The sequence below is a fragment of the Capra hircus genome, chromosome 19 (assembly GCF_001704415.2).
Source record: "Capra hircus breed San Clemente chromosome 19, ASM170441v1, whole genome shotgun sequence".
Lineage (NCBI taxonomy): Eukaryota > Metazoa > Chordata > Mammalia > Artiodactyla > Bovidae > Capra > Capra hircus.
This window is the reverse complement of record NC_030826.1, coordinates 34,660,414-34,683,887: the sequence shown is the minus strand read 5'-3', so window position 1 is coordinate 34,683,887 and position 23,474 is coordinate 34,660,414. Positions and strand designations below refer to the sequence as shown.

Here is a 23,474-nt window from a genome sequence, read left to right as displayed (position 1 = left end):
GAGGGGAACAGGGCACACCTGCTGATGATGAACAGAACCTTGAACAGAACCTGATCAAGGTTCTGTTTTGGAGTGATGAAATGTCTTAGGCAGAGATGCTGTTTCCCTAACACTATGAATGTACTAAACGCCACTGAACTATTCTGTTGAAAGTGGTTAATTTTATGTGATGTGAATTTTGTCTCAATAAAAAAAGTTCAAGAATCACACACACACACACACACACACACACCCCCACACACCACACCCACACCCACACACACACCCCTAAACCTGCCACACACATACACACACCCACCCTAAACCTGCCTTCTGCTTCTAGTGTCTCTGGAGTGAGTATCTGATTATTTTGTTTCCAGAGTCTAGGGATTGGCAAATACTTACTTAAAGCGCCAGATAATATTTTCAGCTTTGTAGGCCCACAGGCAAAATTGAGGCATTTAGGTATGTACTTATATAACCATTTGAAAATGTAAAAACCATTCTTGGTCTTGGGACCTTAAGAAAAAGTAACCAGTGGGCTAGATTTGGTCTCTAGAGTGAGCATACAGAGCTTTCCAACCCCCAACTCAACTGCCACCCCTCACCCCCTGCCCCCGCCCCATTAGACCAGCCCTGTCCGGTAGAACTGTAATGCAAACCAGATACGTAATTTAAAATTTTCTGGTTGCCACAAAGTAAAAAGAAACAAGTGAGATTAATTTTAATTATATTTAACCTAATGTATCTAAAACATTAATTACTGTTTCAACATGTAAACATGCTGTTATATGCACTTTTACCTTTACAGCACCTTTGGTCCAGACTAGCCTCATTCCAAGTGCTCAGTGGCCACATGTGGCTGTTGTCTACAGTGATGAGTGGGGCGGCTCTGGCTGCAGTGGCCTGGCCCACAGCTGGGTTCTTGAGACCCTCCGGGGAAGTCCAGGGTGGGAAGGCTGTGCCTGTGGATTTTTTCTCCTCAGCTCGCGTTCGGAGTCCTGGAGCTACAAAAAGAGTTATCAGCTGGGTATTGATACTCTTATCTGCATCCCCTCATGGTGTGTTTTTGCCAACTTCAGGGGGTTCTTTCTTTGAAAGTCACTTTTTTTGGGGGTGACTCCTTTCATTGTATTTGAGAGCTCTGGGCTCTGGTTCCTGCTGCCCCAGCAGGGCAGAGGAGAGCAGGGTGCCGGCTGGTCAGGGCTTAGTAGACACATGCTGTGGGGAGCGAGTGAGAGCCTAGGGTGGCTTGGTGGGGCACGTGGAGGTGGGGTGCCTGCACCCCGCACCACCCTCTGTTTGCTTAGTGCTCCGCAGCTGCATCCTAGCTGCTTTTCCCAGCATTCTAGCTGCCACTTGACCTTTCTTTCCGAGTTCTTGTTCCCTGGCCCCGCAGAAGGGCTACAATGGAAGACCTGTGTTCTATTCTTGGCACAGACATTGCAGGGTGACCCAGAAAGGTCACCTATGTTCTCCTGGCCTCGGTTTCCCAACTCCAAAGCCACTGCCCACATTTTGTTCTCAGGAGTGGTCAAGTTCGCTAACAGAATGGATGGAGAGTACTGACCAGGCCTGTGAAGGCTACTGAATCCCTTTGTGGTAATTAATATTCCAGAAAGGATGCCAAGGGCCTCTGCTGTGGGGAACAGCCTTTGTTTGGGCTCTCTCCAGATCACTGGCACCCTGATGCTGTTTAGCTGAAATAAATTTGACTTGGAATACTTATCTTTAAGTTGTTACCAAGTTGCCATCTAGACTTGAAAAAGGCGCCTTAAGCCAAGGAGGAGAGACTAGAGGGAGCTGCGCTTCTGTTGCCTCCATCCTCATGCTGTGGGCGGCGGCCAGGACACGGGGCAGTGCGAAGCGCTGGGGGCTGGTTTCGAAGCAGTTAATCTGAGAAAACAGGCTTCCTTTATCCCTGAAAATTTACTCTCTGAGCATCACTTTCCCATCTGAGACGACACGGTTGAACCACGTCAGCGGTTTTCAAACTTTAAATTGCGGAGCCTTTTACTCAAAGGAGTCTCGTACAGAAGCGTGTATGAAGCCGGAAAAGTGACACGGTTCGGGCGGCACGCGGTTGGTGCTTGGCCTCTCAGCCGTTTGTTTGTTTCCCACACGTGGGACCTCCGCTTGTTTCTGAGCGTACAAGGGGCAGGTTTGAAGACTTTGCCTGAGATCTCCCTTTGATTTTAGCAGAGGGCTCTGTGACTGATCTGGGCTCTCTCACAGCTGCCCTGGGCTGGGACCCCCGAGTGCCCAGCGCCACTGCTCTGATGCTCTCATTTCCTTTGGGGGCAAGAGCCAGAAGCTTGGCATTTTGTCTCTGGAGACTGGACTAGACTCTTCCAAACCACTTGCTGGTTTCCTCAGGGTCATCCTAGTTCACATGAAACCATAGCCTGATTCTTGCCTGGAGCCTGTAACCCTTCTGGCTCCTTCCTCCCCTTGCTCAGCTTGGTGTGTGTGCTGTGCTGGATGGCGGGGGCAGCTTGCAGTGAGGGTGAGTGGACAGGCCTGTGGAGTCCTCCCGAGCCTGCGTCGCCCTGGGTCCGGTGTTGTGAGTACCATGACCTCTTTCCACTGTCTTCAGCTGGGAAGGCGAGCAGGGCTGGGGGCAGCATGGCCGCCTGTGGGGCAGGGACATGGAGAACCAGTCAGGCTTAGGTTAGATCAGCCCTGAGGTCACTGAGCTGCCTAGGGATGGGCTGTGTTCCACCTGGTTCCCATGCCAGCTTATATGCGGCCAGGAGCCGGGCCTCCCTTCTCCTGGGAAGGCCACTGTGACTTGTTAACCTGTTAAGGTTTCAGTAGGAGGCCGAGGTCTGCAAACTAAGTTGAAGCTGTTTAATGGACTTCTAATTCCTACCCCGAGGAGAAGGGGCCTGAGGGGCTGGGTGATCCACCCACCCTCAAGCAGGTGAAGGATTGTCCCCGTTAGCAGATGGAGCCACTGAGACCCAGAGAGGTTCAGCCTAGGTCACAGGAAGGCGAGTGTGGAGTTTTCAGAGTTCTGTTTGCCCACTCTGTCTGAAAGCAAATGTTAACCTTTCTGTCAGAGACAGGGCCTTGCCCTGACTTGGATTCCTTAGTCGGTGGGGGGCATGGGAAGGGCAGAGCATTTCGCAGGTCCTAAAGTCTCAGCGTTGTGGTATTGCACATCTCCTGGACAGGCTGCTGGCCTGTTGCAGTGACCATACCTTTGGTGAGCCTTGGACGGGAATCACTGTTTTCCCCTGAGGGATTCCCAATCAGGAAGTAGTTGTGTCCTTGACTCCAGATCCTAAAGCCCTTGTTGGAACAGGGAGACTCCATGTTCTCTCCCCTCCCAGTGTCCTGGTGCGCAGCTCAAGGGGCCAGGCAGGGGAGCTGCTGCTGGGAGTCCCAGGTGAACCAGAGAAAGAGTCCAGGTCCCCTGGGTGCTACTCTCAGAGCCTCTCTACCTCAGCTGGCGGGTCTTCTGCTTGGGGACCGCTCTGACCTACAAATCTGACACAGTCCCACTTTTAGTTCACACGTGCTCGGGTAAGGGAATGGGAGGGTTGAGGACGGGGGCTTTCAGCTTGGATTTGGGTCTTATGCTGCTTAAGCAACTTACTCAGAGTCTAAGTGTCTGCATCCCTCCTCTGAAAATGGGGGCTGCAACAGGACCCATGTCTGGGTGCCTGTGAGGATGGGGGTTGCAGGAAAGAGCAAGCCTCAGCTCTGTAAATGCCTGAGTGTGTGGTGGGCACGTGGAGACCCAGAGAGGGGACCTGCCTCTGTGATGAGATTCTGCAGCATGGCTGCCATCAAACTCTTTCTGTCTACCTGGTGCCCACACCACAGAAGCCCAGGCTGCCCCTCTCTTGTGAGCTGCTTGGCACCACTTAGCAGCTGCCCCACATGAGCCCCTAGGGATTGGAAGGACCATAGTCCGTTTGCTTGTGGGGGTTTGATTTTCAGAACGTATTCAAGTATAAAGAGTGAACCAGTTTTAAGAATTTTTAGAGTATAAGAAGCGAAGAGGCAGGGTTCCCCTGGTGGTCAGTGGCTAAGACTCTGTGCTTCCATTGCACGAGGCACAGGTTCTGTCCCTTTAGTCAAGGACCTAAGATCCCACATGCTGCTCTGTGTGGCAGAAACAACAACGACAAAACTGGAGAGACCAGGTACGCTGGGCTAGGACCTACCACTGGAGGGTGTGGGCTGCTCCAGAGGCCAGCAGCCGGGGCAGTAGCCACCCCTGAGCACCTGCCGAGCCCAGAGAAATGCACACTGCCAGTCCCAGGAAGGGCAGCTGGTTAGTCGAATGGCAGTGGCATGCCCCAATTTCAGAAGTCACTTTGTGTGGAAGTGTCTCAGTTGCCATCAGCAAGGTGGCAGAGGGTTAAGAGAAGCTGCTTATCCTGCAGGTGCTCCTGGGAGCAGTTATCTGGGAATCCAAGCTCTCGTGCACTGGGCCTGGGTGAAAAGGGCAGAGGAGCATAGAGAGCAGCCTGGGCCTAGTACTGAGTCGCTGGGCAGTGAGCAGGAGATTGGCCCAGGCCCTTGGGTCCCCAGCTTTGATAACTCCCCTCAGCTGGCAGGGGGTCCTCTGGCTTCCTCCCCCCCCGCCCCACATCCTAGGGATCACACACTTTTCCAGGGGGTAGAGCCTTCTGCCAAGGGCACCCTTCCGTGGGGTCTAAATGAGCAGATGTGGCTCCTTGTGAGAGTTTGCAGTCTAGCTTGTCAACAGGCAGGTGCCATCTCAGCAGACAGCCCATTGACTCTCATCCCTACATCTCCCTTCCCTGCTGGAAACTTGTGAGCTTGGGTTTTCTTCCTGGGAATGGAGCCAGCGTACTGGCCACATAGCCGTCTCTGGTGTGGTTTTCTATACTTAGTTGGAGGAGTAGTTGATGTGCTCTGGGATTATTTTCTGGGGCAGTGGTGGGATTCAGAGCTGACAGTTATTGCTGTGTGCTCCGGCCACTGCTAACCGTTTACATTCACTGCAGCCTTATGAATTAGAGAGATAAGAAAACTGAGATGGAAAGAGGTCCTGGAACTTGTGCAGACAGTCTGACCTGGACCCTCCTCCCAGGGTTCCCAAACGGACCTGAGTGGGCTCAGGCCAGCCTTCTGGACCTTAGATCTCTGGCCCTGTGTGGCCTCTGGCCCTTCGCGTCTGGGAGCTGCCCTGCCAGAGTGTGTGTGTGTTGGGAAGGGTGGAGTGGAGGCGAGGCTTGGGCTGAACTTGTTACATTTCCTGTCTCTCCCTTACTTCCTTTCATCAGACTCTCCTGTCCTACCTGTCACTTTATAGGAAGCACTGCTTTTTGAGGGACAGGGTGTGACTTTTTCCTGCAAAACCATTGGCTCCAAAATTTGTCCCACGCATTCTCTGGCATTCCTCCCTTTGCCACAAATGGCGTCATGTTCCAAAAATCCCGTGGCCACGGGCTCCTAGTCAAGCCCAAACAGAGAAGGGTTTTTTTTTAAAGTGTTCCTTTCCCCTCTTCCTCCAGCTGCTGCAGTCCAGGGAGGAGGCCTGGGCATGGACTGGACTTGCAGGGCATGTGTGTGGGCAGAGGGGTGAGCAGGAAGCTGAGCTGGGGAATGAGGGTTGGTGGCCAGCAGGCTGGCGGCTGCATGCCCTCCCATCTCAGGGCCTGGGATCCAGTGAGCTCTGTATGTGAGTTTTTGTTTTTTTGTGGTAAAATTCATGAAATGTAAAATTAATAATTTTAAAGGGTTCAGTTCACTTGCATTTAGCACAGTCACAATATGCTAAAGTCACCAGCACTCTAATGTAAACATCTCGTCACGATATGCTAAAGTCACCAGCACTCTGTAAACATCTCATCACACCAAAAGAACATCCATTAATACTGAGCAGCTTTATCCCACTTCCCACCCCCATCCTCAGCATCCACCAGTCTGCTTTCTGTCCCTACTGATTTACCTATTCTAGATATTTCATCAAAATGGAATTGTAGAAATTGTGACCTTTTGTCGGGCTTTTTGCACCGAGCATGTTTTCAGAGTTCGCACGGTAACACGAAATCAGTGTGTACTGCTTGTTTCTGGATGGATATTGCATTCTATGGCATAGAACATTTTGTTTATGTCTGTCTGTAGATGGACACTTGGGCTGTTCTGCGTCTGGCTATTGTGAATCGTGCTGCTGTGAACACACATCTGTCTGACCCCTCAGCTCTTCAGGGTGGAGACTGGCTTGTGGGGGTATTGCTGGGTCCCGTGGAGATCTGCTGTGAGCTGCACCGGGAAGCACCTCATCAGGCAGACCTCAGCACTGTGGACAATGGGGTGCAGGGGCAGAGATGGTGGCACGGGCGGGTGGAAGAGACCAGGGTAAGGACCTGGAGGGGCTGTGCCTGTGTGCAGGAGCAGCCAAGGCCACCCCCCACCCCGACCTCCATTCCCTCATGAAGATCCTGTTGAGCAGGAGCTAAGCTGGGGCTTCAGTGTCCTGGGGTAGGGGGCCATGGGAGCTGAAGGCCAGGCGATGCAGGGAGACGCTGGTGCACCCCTGAATGGTGAGGTGTGGGGAAGCTGCTGGGAGCCAATGCCAAGGGGCCTGGGGTCAGTTAGACAGCTGTTGTTTACTTCTTTGATCTCTCCTAAAGGATTTTTAAAAACGGTCACCAAAAGGGGGAAACAACCCCAGTATCATCAGTAAACGAATGTGGTCCGTCCACACAATGGAATATTATTTGGCCATGAAAAGGAGAGAGACAAGCACCCACTATGGCACAGCTGAGCTTAGAAAACATACACTCAGTGAGAGAAGTCAGGCACGAAAGACCACGTGTTACCTGATTCCGTTCGTGTGAAACATCCCTATTAGGCAACTTTGTGACGACATAAAGCAGCTTGGTGGCCGCTGGGGACCCCAGGGGAGAGTGCGGGAATGGCAGCTGAAGCGCACAGGGCTGCTTTTCCACGGTGACGAAGCTGCTCTAGACGTGATGGTAGCAATGGGTGCAATACAAACCTGGATTTGTATTGAATTTTACACTTGTTGTACAACAGAGGAGTTGTATAGTGTGTGAATTATGCCTCAAAAAAGTAAGTTGTTACAAAAATAACCTAAAGCCATTATTATCCCCATCTCAGTTTTGGTTTCTGCTTGTTGTTTGGTCGATAAGTCGTGTCCAACTCTTTTGCGACCCCATGGACTATATACAGCCTGCCAGGCTCCTCGGTCCGTGGGATTTTTCCAGGCAAGAAGACTGGAGTGGGAAGCCATTCTCTTCTCCAGGGAATCTTCCCAACCCAGGGCTGAAGCCCACATCTCCTGCTCAGCAGGCAGGGTTTTTGCCAGGAAAGGAGCCACCAGGGAAGCCCAGCCCACATTTTGCCAAACCATTATTTGACATCTTTGTTTCCTGTATTTCTGTCATTTTTGGCTTGGTGTTTGCTGCCCATGTGTAGCTAACACTGCAGATTCCACCTCTGTCCTCTGCGCCATCCTAGTTACCCCAGGTCCCCAGGAGCATGCTCGACTGCCATGGCATTGGCCTCACCGTGTCGCACCCACGTGTGCACATCTGCACACACAGCTTGGGGCTCAGCTGTGGTCAGGTGTGTGGCAGCAGCGTGGATGTGTTCTATGCTGAGAGCATTTGGCGTTAGGGTGATTGTTTCATCAAGTATTTACTGTCTTTGCCTCCGTCCAGTGCTACTTCTGATTTGGCCGAAGGGTGGGACTGTCAGAGGATTCTCGGACTTAGAGCTCCGGAGGAGGGCCCCAGAGGCTCCAGCCGCATGGCAGTTTGGATGCGCCCCCCCACCCCTGGGAACCCCGCTCTGTAACGTGCTCCCAGGGAGGGGGCGGCACTGTGTGAGAGGCTCTGCTGCTTCTAGGGGGAGCGTGGGGCTCCTCACATGCCAGCCGGCCTCCCTGACCTCCATCTCTGCCGTTGGCCTGTGCTCGCTCCTCTCAGAGGCCTCGTCCACATCCTTCCTCTCTGCTCCCTGCTGCCGAGGACCTTACCCTTAGCTCCAGGTTTTGCGTCTTTGTCTCATTGTAGGTATTCTCAGTGGCTGTGTTGTCTTTGCAACCTGACTTTTGGCACCAGGAACGTGTAAATTGCCTTTCTTGTAAGTTTCTTTCTTTAGGGCCATGTGTCCTGGTGTAATTAGTAGGCTCCCTGCTCATTTCCCAGAGTGTCCCAGTTTGGATGCTAAATGGATAGAGTTGCTCTACTTGTGAGGCTCTGCTTTTTCTGGGCGGAGGTGGGAGCCTGTGCTCGCACTTCTGTCTTTGTGTGCACAGATAGGAAAGGCTCCTCCTTCCGAGGAAGAGCCCCATGGCCTCTGTCTGCTCCCTAAACCCCTTCATGACCCTTGGTGCCTGGCCATGCCGGGTGGACAGCTCCATGGAGGGTGGCTTGTGGTGGTCCATCCTGTGGTGAGCTCCTTACAGAGACCACGAATCAGGACTCCACGCAGATCCCAGGCCTCAGGTGGAGGGATATCTGGGGAGGCCCTAGTGACGAGGTCAGGACTAGACCCTCAAGGAGAATACCCACTAGGGTTGTGCATCCTGCTGGGGTGGCGCCAGCTTTTACTCCTGGGAGTGGCTCACTGATGTGGCCTCGCCCTCGCCTTGTCCCAGCCAGGGCCTTGTCCCGCCCTCGCCTCTGTGCGTCCAGAGGTTAGAGGCATGATACGGGGCCAGGTAGCCTTGACTCACACTTGCTGAGACGCTGCGGTTTCCTTGTATGTGAGATGAGGAAGAGTGGTACGGAGTGCGTGAGTGAAGTGCCTGGAGCAGTGACCTGCCTTGTAAGTCGTGGGTGTTGACTGTTGGCACTGGGGAGTAGGACGGCTGGGTAGCAGAGCAGATTGGAGGGCATTTCGGAAAGCCTGCCCACGCGCCCACTCGATGCAGCCTGCGTCCTTAGGGCCACTCGCCTCGTGGCTCCCCTTTCTCAGAAGCCATGCTTTCTCTCACCCTGGGTCCTGATGGTGTTGAATCTGGCGCAGGGGCTGCCCCGCGACTGTGCTCGTCTTGGCAGTGGCCGATGGCCCTCTGCTGGCTTTCAGAGGCAGATGGCATGCCCGGGAAGCTCATGCCGGCAGGTGTGCCCACGTGGAGGAGTGTAGTGTGGGTCTAGAACAGAATAGCTGTAAAGCAGCAGGACAGTGTCCTCTGCTGAGGGCTTGAGACCCTTGGATGTGTCTTAGAGACGACTCCCAGCACAGTGGCCCGCGTGGTGTTGGGAGGAGAAGCCTGAGGTGGGATCTGCAGGGATGGCTGACCTGGTTGCCCCAGTAGGTTTGCTCTAAGTGAGAAGCCCACGCTCCTGGGGTCTTGCTCTACTGGCTTGTGGAGGTGTGTGCTGACCGAGGTGTGGGTCAGGCAGGTGGGACAGGCGTCCCTCTGCGGTCTGCCCAGATGGAGTGTTCTTTCTCAGGTGGCCGGGACAAGGCGAGGGCGAGGCTTCAGACTGACCTGGATGTGTGCCTACACTTTGTGTTACTGACTTACCTCCACATGTCCCAGAAGAGACAGGCGACCTCACAATCTCCTGTGATTTACATGCTCATAAAGATAGCCAGACAGCTGCTACCCAGGCATCATTTCTCCTTTTGGAATAGAAATGCAGAAAATATCGAAAAGCCTGTTTGCTATGAGCGCATGGAAGCGTTTCCACAAAAACTCTTGGGGAAAAGAGGAGCAGGGAGCCAGCCTCAGAAGCACTTAGCTTCAGTCTACAAACACCCCATCCTCGGAGCGTTCACTAGATCCTCACCTCCGGCCCCTGTGCAGCTCCTCATCCTTCAGCTCAGCCCAGGAGTGCCCCTGAGCTGGGATGCTGGCCCCCACAGTATGGGTCTGTCTTCAAGGCTGTGTGGCCGCTCTCCTTGAACAACTTTCATGAGGCTGGTGCTTGGAGTTGACATGTCCAGCCTTGTGTGAGGGTGCCTTTGTGGGGTTCGTGTGCTTTGCCCCGCCTGAGTCAGGCATCCTGGGGTCCCCTCCGGGCTGGCCTTGGATACTCTCTACGGCCCTCCCTTCCACGCTGTTCTGGGGCCGTCTCGTACGCCAGGTCCACTCTGGGGCTCGTTCCCCTGAGCACTGCTGGCCCTAAGCCCCGCCCCCGGTTTGGTTTGAGCTCCAAACCAGCACTGGTTTGCTGGTCTGTGTTGTCTCTTTAGGCTCCGTGTCTGGCTGTGGGATTACCAGGGAGGAGCAGGGAGACGAGTTCTCTCCTCATGTGGCCGCTTGGCTACTCTGAGAATGCCGGCTTTCCTGCGTCGTCTCTGCTTTCTGTCGGGGCCACTGTGGCGCACGCGGTATTGGTGGGGATTGGATTCAGTAAAGGGAGGACAGTTGGAGGCCAGCCTGTCCACGTGCTCCTCAGCACTCAGCTTGTCCCTCAGTATTGGGGATGGACAGGTTCCTCCCGGTGACTGGGCTCCATGTGTGGAAGGAAGAGGTGTGGCCTGGGCTCACCCTGTCCTGGCTCAGAGGCCTTGCAGCAGCACCTGGAGGACAAGTGGGGAGCAGCTGAGTGCTGCCTCAGTGTGTCCACTGACTCACGCGTCAGGTGGCCCTACTTTGCAGTGGGCACCTTGCTGAACAAAGGTGGGATGTGAAAGCAGAAGGGCTGGAGATGGCGGGGGGCTTGGAGAAGGGCCTGGGGGTAAGCAGGGTGCTGCTGCAGAGTGGGGTTTCCTCTCTGCAGAGGCCCATGTGTGCAGAGCCCCGAGGCCAGAAGACAGTTTTCTGTTCATAGGAGGTGTGAGTATGGGCACAGCTTGCAGGAGGGGAGCCCCAGTAAGTTCTTGGTAAGCAGCTGGCTCTGGGTTTGTTACTCTACTTGAACGGACCCGCGTAGAGACAAGGGGCTACTCCTGCCCATGGAGGAGAGGTGCTTGTGGGGGGCCTTTAGGATGACAGGGGTGGGAAGGTGGTACTGCATTTATGCGTCTGCTTTTCTCAGGGCCCCTTGCACTCTGGGGCAGGTGAGTCTGAGGGGCCAGAAGAGCGAGCTTCGCAGCCTGTCAGAAGTCTGTCACATACGTCTCCTTTCTTTGAGCCTCAGATGGGCCCTGTGGAGCTGAGAGCCCAGCAGGTAATGCCTGGACGCCGTAGGGCTGGTTGTGATTGGGCAGTGGTGTCCAGAGTCCTGGATGTGTCAGGGCAGCATCAGGGGGGCAGCTGGGTGATGTTCTGTAAGGCAGGCTGGGTGCCTGCTCCTTCCCTGCCTGCAGCCCGCCCTGCCCACTTGGCCCGATGGAACCCAGGCCTGCCCCGGGAGGGTGGTGCAGGGGGAAGGGGACGAAGAAGCCCGCATGGTCCAGTCGACAGTCTTCAGAAACTGCGTGTGCCTGTGGCCTCAGGAGAAGCTGAAGCCATGGCAGGCTGCTTGGCCTGGGGCTGGCCCCTGTGAACTGCAGAAGCAGAAGCCTTCGTGGCTAAGCCTCTTTGCTGTTGGGTTGCAGTGGGTCCTCTTCTGGGGGGGCATATGCCTGTGTGAGTGGAGCAAGTATCCTAAAGTAATAGGTTTTTGGTTTTTTATTTTTTAATTAAAATTATTATTTTGAGATCATTGTAGTTTTGCACGCAGTTGTGAAATACAATCCGGAGAGATCCTGTGTATTCTTTACCCAGTTTCCCCCAGTGGCTGCATCTTATATTAATAAAATTACAGGGCATCGTCACAGTCCTCCTGCCCTCTTACCTCTGCTGCCTCCTTAACTCCTAGCAGCTGCAAGTCTGTCTCCGTGTCTAGAAATTCCACATTTCAGGCATGTTGTGTCAGTGGAGTCGAACATCATGTAACCTCAGGGTTGACTTCCACTCACCCTAATTCTCTGGAGACTCATCCAAGTTGCGTATATCACCAGTTGTTTCCTTTTAATTGCTCAGTAGTATTCCAGAGTGTGCATGGATTAACCACTCATTCGCTGAAGGACATCTGCATTGCTTCCAGGTTTTCTTGGCCCTTTACAAATAAAGAGACAGTAATCACTCACATACAGTTTTTGTGAAGTGTAAGCTTTTATTTCTCTGGAATGTGTCCAGGAATGCGGCGCCTGGCTTATGTGGTAGTTGGGTGTTTGGTTACTTGCTTATGGCTGCACTGGGTCTTGGGTGCTGCGCCCCGGCTTCCTCTGGTTGCGGCCAGCGGGGGCTGCTCTTCCATGCAGTGCTTGGGCTTCTCGTTACTGTGCTTCTCTTGCTGTAGAGCAATGGCTCTGGGTGCGCAGCTGCAGCACGTGGACTCAGTAGTTATGGAGCGCGGTCTTAGTTGCCCTGTGGCATGTAGAATCTTCCCAGACCAGGTATCAAACCCACGTTTCCTGCATTGGCAGATGGATTCTAATCTGCCGAACCAGCAGGGAGGTCCAGTATTTCATTTTTTTTTAATGATTGTAAGCAGTACTTTTAGGAAGTACTTGTTTTGCTGTGCTGAGTCTTCGTTGCACCACGTGGGGTCCTTGATCTTCGTTGCAGCATGGTAGCTCTTGGTGCGGCGAGTGGGATCTAGTTCCCTGACCAGGGATCGAACCTGGGCCCCCTGCATTGGGAGCTCAGAATCTAGCCACTGGACCACCAGGGAAGTGCTAGTATTTTAACCCTTCTCTCCTTCCAGGATTCTGACGACACAGATATTAGGTCTTCTGTTCCCACAGGTCCCTAAGACTCTGTTCTCTTATTTTTTAGTCTGTTTTCTCTGTGTTGTCTGTGCGATTTCTCTTCTCTTGTTTTCCAGCTCACTGATTCATTCCATTGTTCCCATCTTTCTGCTTTTTGAGCCCATCCATTGAGCTTTTGATTTAGCTATTGTATTTTTCAGTTTGAGAATTTTCACCTGGCTCTTGCAGCTTCTGTTTCTTTGCTCAGGCTCTCTGTGTTTTCGTTTATTCCAAGCATGTTCATAATTTCTTGTTGAACCATGTAGCATGGCTGCTTTAAACCTCCAGCAGATAATTCTGACATGCCTGACACCCTGGTGTTGGCATCGACCTTCCTGGTTCTTGGTATCATGGTGATTTTTCAACCTGGACAGTTTTGTGTCACGCCAGGTGACTTTGGGCTGTGTTTGACCTCTCTCTTTCAGTCGGGTTTTTCTAGCACTGCCCAACAGGGGAAGCAGGGCTCTGCCTCCTGCTTCTCAGTGGAGGTAGGAGTCTGGCTCCTCACCGGGCTCCGTGGACACTTGAGGCAGGAGGTGCGTGGTTGCTGCCGTAGGGGGCGGGGTTCAGCCCCTCAGGTGTCCTCCTCGGATAGCAGGGAGAGGGAGGGGACCTTTACTGCTGGGTGGGCAGGGCAGTCCTGGGCCCCTGCCTGTTGTCCCACACCTCGCCTACTGAGTAGGAAGTCTCTGGAAGTCTGGCCTCTGCTGGGGGAGGGTGGGAGTGTGGCAGTGTCTCCTCTGTCCAACTTGGGTAGGCAGGTTACTCTGGAAGAGTTCTTTGTTTTGCCAAGTTGTCCCTTCCCTGGTTCTTCGACTAGGGAGAGCCTTTCCTGAGGCTTTTTCTGTTTGTGCCTGTTGGCGCTTCCATGTGGCCTCTCCTCCAGACCCCGATCTGGGACAGTGAGGCCAAAAGAAACCCAGGCTGCACACTTCCCAGCGGTGCCTCGGCTCTTCTGCAGTCTTCTCTCCCGCTTTTCAAGTCTCCTTAGTTTTGTCTAACATACAGTGTCCAGGCTTTTACTTGTGCTTAGTGGGAGGCATAGGGACGTTACATCTCGAAGCAGAAATGTCAAGTGAGCAATTTCGAAAGGGCTTTGGGCTGAGGAGTATGGCACAGCCACCAGCAAGCAGCCTCTTCCCAGAGGTCAGCGGAAGTGCAGCCTCTGGTTTATTGGTGTGTGAGGCGGGGCTGAGTTTAATGGAAGGGAGAGAGGCCTGGCGGGTGGTCCCAAATGGTGACTTTTGCACAGGGACTGGACCAGTGGGCTTACTCCCAGTGGCCTGCTTGAAACAGAACTCCCAAAGTCCCATCCTTTGGGCCCTCAGTATCAAGAAGAGTTACCTGCTTCTCCTGTCCCCCTGCCCCTTAAAGTAAACCCGTCACCCAGGCAGAAAACAGCAACAAAACTACAGGCCACTAGGAGTTTCTAGAGCCCACTTCCTGTGCCAGCTGCCTTTGGGGTCACCAGAGCCTGTATGTCAGGTCACTTGGGGCTTCCAGGGGAGGTGAGGCAAGAACAGGAGGGATGCTGCCCTACAAACCTCTGGCTTGTGGCTTGTAAACCTCTCCTGTGGGGACAGGCTGTGTGTGGCGCTTCTGGACTCACCAGCATGGCCAGGTTGGCTGTTGCCATTTCTAGGCCCTCTGAGAAACAGTGAGGGCAGCAGCTGCATGTCTGGGGCACCCTTCTTCGGACCGAGGGCAGGTGGGCATGTCTAGCTTGAGGTTCCCTGAGGAGCAGGAGGCTCAGAGCGTGTGTCCCCGGGTGCGGCTCTCCAGGCTTGTGGAAGGGGTTCCAGGTCTGGAGCCTTCAGTGAGAGGCACTGACGAGTTGAGGGAGGGCGGCAGCTGAACCAGCCCCACTGGTGGACAGGCTCCTGCCTCCGTCTCCGCTTCGGCCGTGCCCATGATCACCAGTGCTCCCCTCCCCAACCACTGCCTCCTCACATGTCATTTGTTCCCAGTTTGCTTGCTGTGGACTGTGAACCCATGGAGGGGGAGCAGTTTCTTATTTATCTCTGCTTCCCCACTGCCTGACATAGGCCTTGGTAAATGATTTTTTTTTTTAATAGCTTTATTGAGATGAAACTCACATACCATATATAGTTGACTTATTTAAACTGTGCAGTTCAGTGATTTAATGTATTCCCAGAGATGTGCAGCTATTATCACAGTTTTAGAACGCTTTCATCCTCCCAAAAGGAACCCTGTGTCCTGTAGCCGTCACCCCCCACAGCCTATCCATCCCCTCTGTCCTGGACAGCCCCGTCTGCTGTTTGTCAGTAGGGTTTGCCTTGGTAAACGCTCCTGCAGAACACTGCCCACTTCCCGGGCTGCTGGAGCCCTTGTCTCTTGCCCCGTGCCCTCCTCTGGCCCAGCCTTCCCACCTTTCAGGACTCCCTACTCACCTGGGTGGGGTCTGCTTTGGGGTGATTCGCATAAGGAAGTCACACCAGGTGAGGTGGGTGCTAGTAGGCTTGCCAAGGAGATGTTTGTGGAGCGAATAATGATGCTGCTTGCAGGCCAGGTTCTGAGGGACCTGGCCAAGCCCATGTCTCTCACTGCCGTTTTGAGGAAAGGACAGGTAGGTGTAGCTGACAGTGTGGTCACCCCAAAGCCCTGGAGCCAGAAAAGGGGAGGGTGGTATGTGATGGAAGCCAGACAGAAACTGAGGAGACATGGCCTTGGGCTCTAACCTCCTGATTTCGCAGGCCAGAGACCTGCACCCGTGGCCATGGTGGGGAGTCACCTGGCTGGGGTACAAGGGGTCAGCCCCCAGCGCCAACTCGGCTGTCCTGTGTGTGCATCTCCCAGTGGGGCAGAGAGAGGCCGAGTGTGCTTGTCTGCCTGGGGGACGGCTGGGTGCCTCTGGTGCTTGCTGAGAAAACAGACCTCGGTTCTCTTTGCTTCTGCTTTCCCAAGCAGTATTTCAGCCCACATACTCCACGGTCCTTCTGGGCCATGTCCCTCTAACTCCTGATTCCCTGCCAGCACCCACTCCCATGTTTCATCAAAGCCAGTCTTGCTTCCTTCCTTCAGCCTACTCCATACCCCATGCCCGAAACCCCTCTTTCTGTTCACGGGGAGAAGCCAGTGCTTTCCCTGGGTTTCAGGCCCCTGTGGGAGCCTAGATACGCTCACCCCACATGCTCTGTGACCTCTGGCAATTGACCTCCCCTCTGCAAGTCACAGATTCTACAGCTTTTCAAAATGAGGTGATGTGACAGGGCCTCCCAATTTGGAAATGATGAGTAAAGCGCATGCTGAGAGGACCCTAAGGCTCTCCCTGGGGTAGTCTATGTGTAAACAGCAGCTGGAAGGTTTGGGTTTTGATTTGTTTTGCTGTTTGTGCCTCAGCTGCCCTTTCTCAAGTCTGGTGTGGCCAAAAAGGGAGGTGGAGTCTGAGTGTCTTCATCCTTTAACTCCTGTTGAACTCCGCTGCCAGGCTCTCGGGGGAGGGGGCACTCTTTGGATGTAAGAAATACAAAACTAGCCATCATTTATTTAGGCTTTTTAGGCCAGACACTGTACTCAGGCTATTTTTCCCCCTCTTAAACAATTTTTGAGATAATTGACATACCATAAAATTCAGTCTTCTAAAGCATTTGTTGTTCAGTCGCTAAGTCGTATCCCGCTCTTTTGTGACCCCACGGACTGCAGCCTGCCAGGCTCCTCTGTCCTTGCATTCTCCAGGCAAGAATATGGAGTGGGTTGCCATTTCCTTCTCTAAGGGATCTTCCTGGACCAGGAATCAAACCCGGGTCTCCTGCATTGACAGAAGTCTCCTGTCAAGAATTCTCGACAGGAGAGCTCTCTGTCATTTCATTGGCAGGGCCACCAGGGAAGCCCTTTTAAAGCACAGGATTTAGTGATTTTTAGCATAATGACTCCCCTGTCTGATTCCAGAGCATTTTCATCACCCCCAAAGAAACCCCACACCTGTTATCAGCCACTCTCCATTTCTGGTCCCTCGACATCCTGGTAGCCACTCATCTGCCCCCTCTTTCTGTGGATTTCCTGATTCTGAACCTTTCATATAAGCGGAATCGTGTCATTTGCGGTCATTTGTGTTTGTCTTCTTGACTTAGCATAAGGTCTTTAAGGTTCAGCCGTGTTGCAGTGTGTCAGCGCTTCGTGCCTTTATATCGCTGGATGCCGTTCCGTTGAATGGATGGGCCACATTTTCCACCTGCTGATGGCCGCTGGGGTTGTCTCTACCTTTTGACAATTGTGAATAGTGCTGCTGTGAACATTCACATCCAGGTTTTTACTTGAGCACTTGCTTTCAGTTTTCTTGGGTATGTGTACACCTAGGAGTGGAATTCTGGGCCGTAGGGATTCTAAGTGTAACCTGAGGAACTGCCAGACTGCTTTCCCAGCAGCCTTGCCGTTTTCTTTCCTGTGCTGGGCCGTATTTCATCAATCCTCACGTAAGATTCGTGAGGCGCAGATGCAGCTGTTGCCGCACTCACTTTTGCACGTGAAGATGAAACTGGAAAGGTTTTCAGCAAGGTCATGCAGCCGGCAAGTTGGTGATTCTCTGGCCACGCTCGTGGCGATGGCTGAAGCAGTGTCTCTGCTCCCAGGCTTTGTGCCCTCGGGACGAGGGCCTTTGGCTGTGCTGGTCACAGGCTCTCCCTGGTGCCTGCAGCTCCCGTGGTGATGAAGAACGTGACCCTGGTGGCTTGATCAGGAGCTTGTGGGGCGGTGTCTGCTCCTAGGAGTCTTGTGTTCTCCGTTTGTCTGGTCTCCCGCTGGGTTTCATGTTCCTGTCTCCATAGCAGGTGCTCCAGGCCTGCTGGAGCCTCTGGCTCCCCAGTGTGTCTCCTGCTGGGAGTGGGTGCATGCATGGAGGGCTTGGAGTAGAGGTGGATTCTCTTCCAGCGGGCACTTGTCAGCTTGGCGTTAGCTTGCCCGTTGAACCTGTCCAAGGCCACTGATGACCAGCCCTCCTTCTCTCCTCTAGGCAAAGCCCATTTACGGCGGCTGGCTGCTCCTGGCTCCTGATGGGACGGACTTCGACAACCCAGTGCACCGGTCTCGGGTAAGGACTTCAGAGTGCATTCTTGGGGGAGGACTCACCAGGGAGGGCGCTCTGAGGCAGATGGACCATGGGAGGAGGGAAGTGAGCTGTGGGTCCTAGGGTGGTAGGATCCAAAGGAAACCCTTACTCAGTGAGCTTGCAGAGCCCACAGGAACAGCCTCAGTTACACATAGTTGCACCTCGCCCTTCATTCAAAAGAATGCTACCTGTTCTGTGAGTCAGCTCTAGAAACTGGTAAATGGAAAAGGTCAGCGGGCAGTTCAGCACATGTCTGCATTGTGCTCTTGAGGCTCCCTGTTCCTTCAGTGCTGGGGTCCTGCTCCTGCAGCCCCCTCTTCCCCTCCTTTCCTCCCCAGCTGGGGGCTCAGCAGATGAGCACGAGTGAAGGGAGGCAGCCTCCAGGGCCCATTTGGCTTCTGTCCCATCTCTGCTGGGCACCCAGCCCCTGGGGGGCGGGTTCTGCTGAACACAGGATGCTGCTCAGGCAGGTGTGAGAGGAGCAGGGAGATGTCAGACCAGCAGCACCCCAGTCAGTGCTTATTCCTCTGTCAGAGGTCCCCTTGGATTTGGCTCCAGTTAAAGCTCGCTTTCCTCTTCCACGCATGCTCCTCTGGGAACTGCCGCCGACCCCTGCCATCCCCTGATTCCGGAGGGCCTCTTCTCCCACTCTGGGTCTCTGCTGCCCCAGCCTGAGTGTCACACACTGGAATGGGGCCGTGGTACCCATAGAACATGCCTTGTATCTGGGGTCTTCAGGCCTTCTCTGGAATGGGTTTTAATTTTAAAAACAATGCACAGGAGCCTTGGGAATATTTCTCGGGAAAGGCCCAGGTGGCCCAGCCTTCTGCAGGTCCTCTTGCAAGGCCACGTGAGTGCCCTGTGCCTGCCACCCAAGCATGAAGACCATGGGGCTACTGTGTTCAGTGGCTGCAGTACCTGGGGGGCAGCCCTTTCTCCTATTTCATATTTAGGTCACTAAATGGCAATAGAATTGCCTTTTCCAGCTTCTGATGGGAAATTCATTATTATAAATGATATAATTCTGGTCCAAACTAAAGAGCCATGATATTTTAGTTCATTCTTGTGGCCTTATTGCCAGTAGAAGTATGAATTCTGTTGGACTTGTGGAAATGTTGAAGATAGATTATGGGTCTTCATGACGAGCCCTGAGATTTGGGGCCCAACGGTCTCATGTTCTAGACGTGCCCCCTGCCCCCACACATTCAAAAGGAGGGCCTCTCTACCCCCATGTCAGTGCCATTGGGCCTCCATCAGCCCCGGTGGCCTGGCCTTTGGGTAGAGGGCAGGCAGGGGCCCCTTTTTCTGGTCAGTCCCTCCCTGGATATCAGAACCATTCCCACTGGTTGCCCCTTCTCAGTTTTGACTTTTGTTACTGCTCTCCTCCTCAGTGAGTCTTGGAGCCTGGCTCACTTTCCCCTTTCTCACACTCCCTGTGGCTCACTGGAACAACCCTTTTATATCACTTTTCCAGAAGTGGGGAATCAGTGCCTAGCAATTCTCAGGTTATCCCATAATCAGGTCAGGTAATTCAACAAATCATGAATTCACACGTATTGTAATAAGCTCTGTACTCGGTACATGAAGAATAGAGAAAGTTGATCTGGGCATGGCTCCTGCTCAGCAGGAGCTCGCAAATTGAAACAGACCAGGCAGCTTTTTCAGCCTCAGTAACTGGAGACATGCTGGGTAGTTTGGGCCTCTCGCTGGCCCAGTCCTGACTGACGAGGCCTTGCTCTTCCACCCCGGGGCCCCGGAAGTGGAAGCTGTGCTGCCAGCAGGCCTCAGCGGCAGACCTGTCAGGCGCAGGGGCTCCTCGTGAGGAGGCGGGCCAGAACCCTCCCTATCCTCTGTGTTCTGTTGTAGAAATGGCAGCGCCGGTTCTTCATCCTCTACGAGCACGGCCTCTTGCGCTACGCCCTGGACGAGATGGTGAGTGCGCTCTTCCACCCCACCCTGCCCCAGCCTTTGCCAGGCCTCTTCAGCTGTGTGCTCTCACTGGGGCTTCTGCTCCGAAGCCTGGAATTTTGAAGCACGTGTGGCAGCTAGTTGCAGTGGCCCTTAACAGCCCTGACCTTTGCTTTGAGGTACCTTCTGTGGCCACGGGTGAGAGTCAGTAGGGAGGGAACAGGTCCTTTCTGTTCAGGGAGAAGGAGCCCCTCAGTAAGAAGTGGAGGGACTGCAGGGCAGGTGGGGTGGCCCTGTGCCCGCCGGGCTCTGCAGACCCCCCTACTCTGGCCCAGGGCTCCTCTCATGTCTGTGGCTGTAGTTGCTGTTGCTCATCCAATTTATTGTTCAGAGGCCTCCTGGCCATGGGGTTGGTGTTCCTGTCACTAAGTTGGGGTGTACAGACCCTGTCCTGTCCTGCCACCTGCCTAGTTTGCTTCCTGGGCTGGAGGGACATTTACCAACCTGGTGGAATATTCTGGCTTTTCTTTTCCACTCATTTTGTCTCCTGGCCTTTTCTCTAAAGGAGATGGTCTCTCCTAACTAATCTAAAGTATGACTGAATTCCAAAATTGAGTACCTTTTCCTGTCCCATTGGAATGTGCGAGTGTGTGTGCTCAGCGTTTTTAATTGGGACGGTTCGGGAACATCCATTCACACGTGTAGCACGGTGGACCCCACCCTTTCAGAGTGCATCTGCTTGCTGCAGGGGTGTGAGCAGAGGACGCTGCAGTCTGGTGGACACGTGGATTTTTGGTGGTTTTCACAGCGGGTACATTACCAGGTCATCAGTGCTGTTTCCACGTGGGGGCTCCTCATCATTGTGATGCCACGTGGTCACCATTTTGCGTACGGGACATGTTAACGGGTCTGATATCTAAGGATGCAATTGATAGGTACGGTACTTTGTTCTGTGTCAACTAGTGCCTCGTTTCCTTCTAAAAAAGAATTTTCTTTTTCTTCTTTCTTTCTGATGAGGATGTTTGTCAACAGGATGGGCGGCAGGGGCTTTCCTGTGGACCCATCTGTGTCCAGAGCAGCAGGAGGTACTGGGGTGGTGGCACTGTGGGGGTTGGGGTAGAGTAGAATTTACTGGAGGCAGGAGCAGACAAGTGGATTCACCTGGACACACGTCCTTTGGTGATTGCACTGTCCTGTGTGTTTGCCCAACCTGGCCATCACCCCAGCAGGCACCCTGAGGTGGGAGCTGGGCCCGATGCATGGGGGTTTACTTTGTCCTCCTTGTGCCTGGCTAACTGCTCTGAAGTCCTGCAAAGACTGACCATGGGGAAGGGGCCTCGGAGTTCACTGGATGACTTCCAGGCAGGACTGCGCCATGAACCATCCTGAAAAACAGTTCCTGGACTTGGCTTGGAGACTGATGATTTTGATCAGGAAATCTTTCTTTAGGTTCAGCTGGGGTTTGGTACAGGCCATGGTCTCTTCAGCTCAGCTGCACAGCATGAGGGCGGCCGCTGGGTAGACACGCAGTGCACACTGGTCTGAAAGCAGGTCCTGCATGGCCCCCCACACCCTCTACACTCCCTGCCGCCTGCCCATCCTGAGATGCTTGGGCAGAGGTGGGGTGTGCTGCACTCAAGAAGAAGGAAACCCTGGAAAAGCAGGGCTGTGGGGAGGGCGGTGCCGAGTGGAAGAGCTGGCCCTGCTCGTGGGTGAAGGGATTGGCTGGCGCTGCCCTCAGTGCAGGCATACGGCCCCTCCAGGAGTAAGGGAGCTTCGTTTCTCTGTGTGCCAGGGAGCGGTAGCCGTTGTGTTGAAACGCCTGTAAAGTGACATGTTTCCTTGTTGCGTTAGGAAAGCCCCCATGGTGGATGTTCTGAGAAAGCCTCCGGAGGTTGGCACTGTGGGGCTTGCAGGGCTGGAGTGGTCTCTCCAACCCTGTGGTCTGTGTCAGGTCCTTCTTGACAGCTCACTCCCGCCTCTACCTGGAGCAGGTGGCCACTGTGCCGAAGTTGCTGTGTGAGGCCTCCAGGGCCGCATGGCAGAGCTGCTGTCCTGAGTCTCAGCGGTGCCAGGGCGCACAGGTGCTGCTGGACCTCGTGGAGGCCATGTGCCGTCAGACAGAGTGCAGTGCCCAGGACGGCCCCACAACCAGTGCCGGCTCAGAGACCCTGTGTGGCCTGGTCAGTGGCTTACTTATGTTTTTCTAAGAGATTTAAGCATGTTTGACTTGCTGTCTTCTCTGTTCTTACAAGGTTCAGAAGGACTTCCCTGTGAGATGTCCTGGGAGCGGGGGAGGTGATGGGGCGGGGTATCCTGCTGACTGGGACCATGCCAGTGGAGTAGTCCTGGGCTTCTTGCTGCTGTGGGGGGGTTTCTGTGGGGTGTTCTGCTCATCGGGCAGCTGCAGGGCCAGCAGAGCTGTTCGTGCGGCTCACAGCCAGGGAGCAGACGGGCACCGCTTCTCGCGGCTGCTCAGGGCAGTCAGACCCCGTCCCCACCCCAGCCCATGTAACAGCCATCTGGTTGTTGGTCTCCAAGAGCACCAGCTCCACACCCGAGCACTAGCAGGCCTCTCAGATCAGAGGAACAGGCCCCTGGCGAGAGCAGCAGCTCTGAGCCGCCCCAGCCACTGCTAATCTGCCACTGTTTCGGAGTTTAGTTTTGCCCCATCCCTTCCCAGGTAATCTATTGCATGTAATAAATTGTAGCATTTTATGGCTAGGCCCTTAACACTTAGTCACAGTTTGTTTCAAATTGTTACTTGGGCTTTTACATTTACAGTATTACTATTTGTTTTCATTTGCTTAAGTGTGGTCTAACAAACTGGCTTTTTTCCCTGCGTCCCTAGGACCCCGATAGTTCTTGGTACCCCTCTCTGCACTGTCTGACTTGGGGTCTGGGGAGCACAGGTCCTGTCAAAATTGTTGAGTTGAAATCATCAACTTTGTAAGTGCGTTGCAGCAGGACTTCTGTTAAGCATGGGGAGGAGGTGGGATCTGGGTACTCCTGGGGGAAGGATTAGGTGTGTCCTGCCTTGAAGCTCTTAGTGGTTCCTCAGCAGAGAGAGAACACACTCCAGAGGGCTCAGAGCACAGGTGGGGACTCTGAGTGCGAGGGGGCTTTGGTCCCTGGAGGGCTCCTTGGAGACGCCTTTCTGTGTGGGGTCTCCTGCTGGGTCTGGGGCCTCAGGCTAGTTTGACTCCAGAGGTAACTGTTGCCTTTCTCTTCCAGGCAGCTCTGAGATGGGACTAACCTTCGGGATCACTTTTCCTTTTTTGGGAAATTTCTTTCTCGATACACCCACATACCCTGTAACTGGTGGGTGTGGAGGAGAGGCAAATTGCCCAAAAAAGGAAAAAAAATTTCCCAAACGCAAGCAGAGGTGAGGTGGGCTCAGGGCAGTCTCACAGACAAGTGGGAGCCTGAGCAGTTGGGCTGGGCCTCTGGTTCTTGCGGAGAGGACAGAGTGAAGAGTCTGGAAGCCCAGCCGGCTCCCCTTCTCCTCTGCCTTTGTTTCTGTCCCTATGCTGTGCTGTTCCTGTGTCTCTGCCCTTGAGCTGTGGTGCTAGGGTCACTAGAAGGCTTTCCTGGGGGAGCTCCCCATCCAGAGGGGAAGCAGCCCCCAGTCTCAGGTGAAGTTGCTGGGCAGTGAGACTCGGGGCGAGGGGAACCTGTGGCCAATGAGCTCTGGTAGCCTGTCTCTTGATTTCACTTTCTCTTCCTTTTCCTCCTGGAAGCCAGGCAAAAACATTTGTTGTTGTTGTTTGCTTTTAAACTGTGGTAAGATATATGCAACAAAATGTACCACTTCAACAACTACAGTTGAGCGGCATTAAGCACACTCACGCTGATGTGTACCCACCACCACCATCCC

General features: G+C 53.8%; 1 protein-coding gene across 11 annotated transcripts in view; it reads left to right on the top strand.

Annotated features, from left to right (window-relative positions):
* The window catches only part of MPRIP (myosin phosphatase Rho interacting protein), a 94,988-nt gene that overhangs the window by 5,312 nt on the left and 66,202 nt on the right, over window positions 1–23,474 (top strand). For all 11 annotated transcript variants that reach the window (XM_018064820.1, XM_018064816.1, XM_018064814.1 and 8 more), the window contains exons 2-3: window positions 17,594–17,671; window positions 19,556–19,621. In XM_018064820.1, coding sequence (XP_017920309.1) covers window positions 17,594–17,671; window positions 19,556–19,621 — 144 coding nt within the window. The remainder of the gene's footprint in view (window positions 1–17,593; window positions 17,672–19,555; window positions 19,622–23,474) is intronic.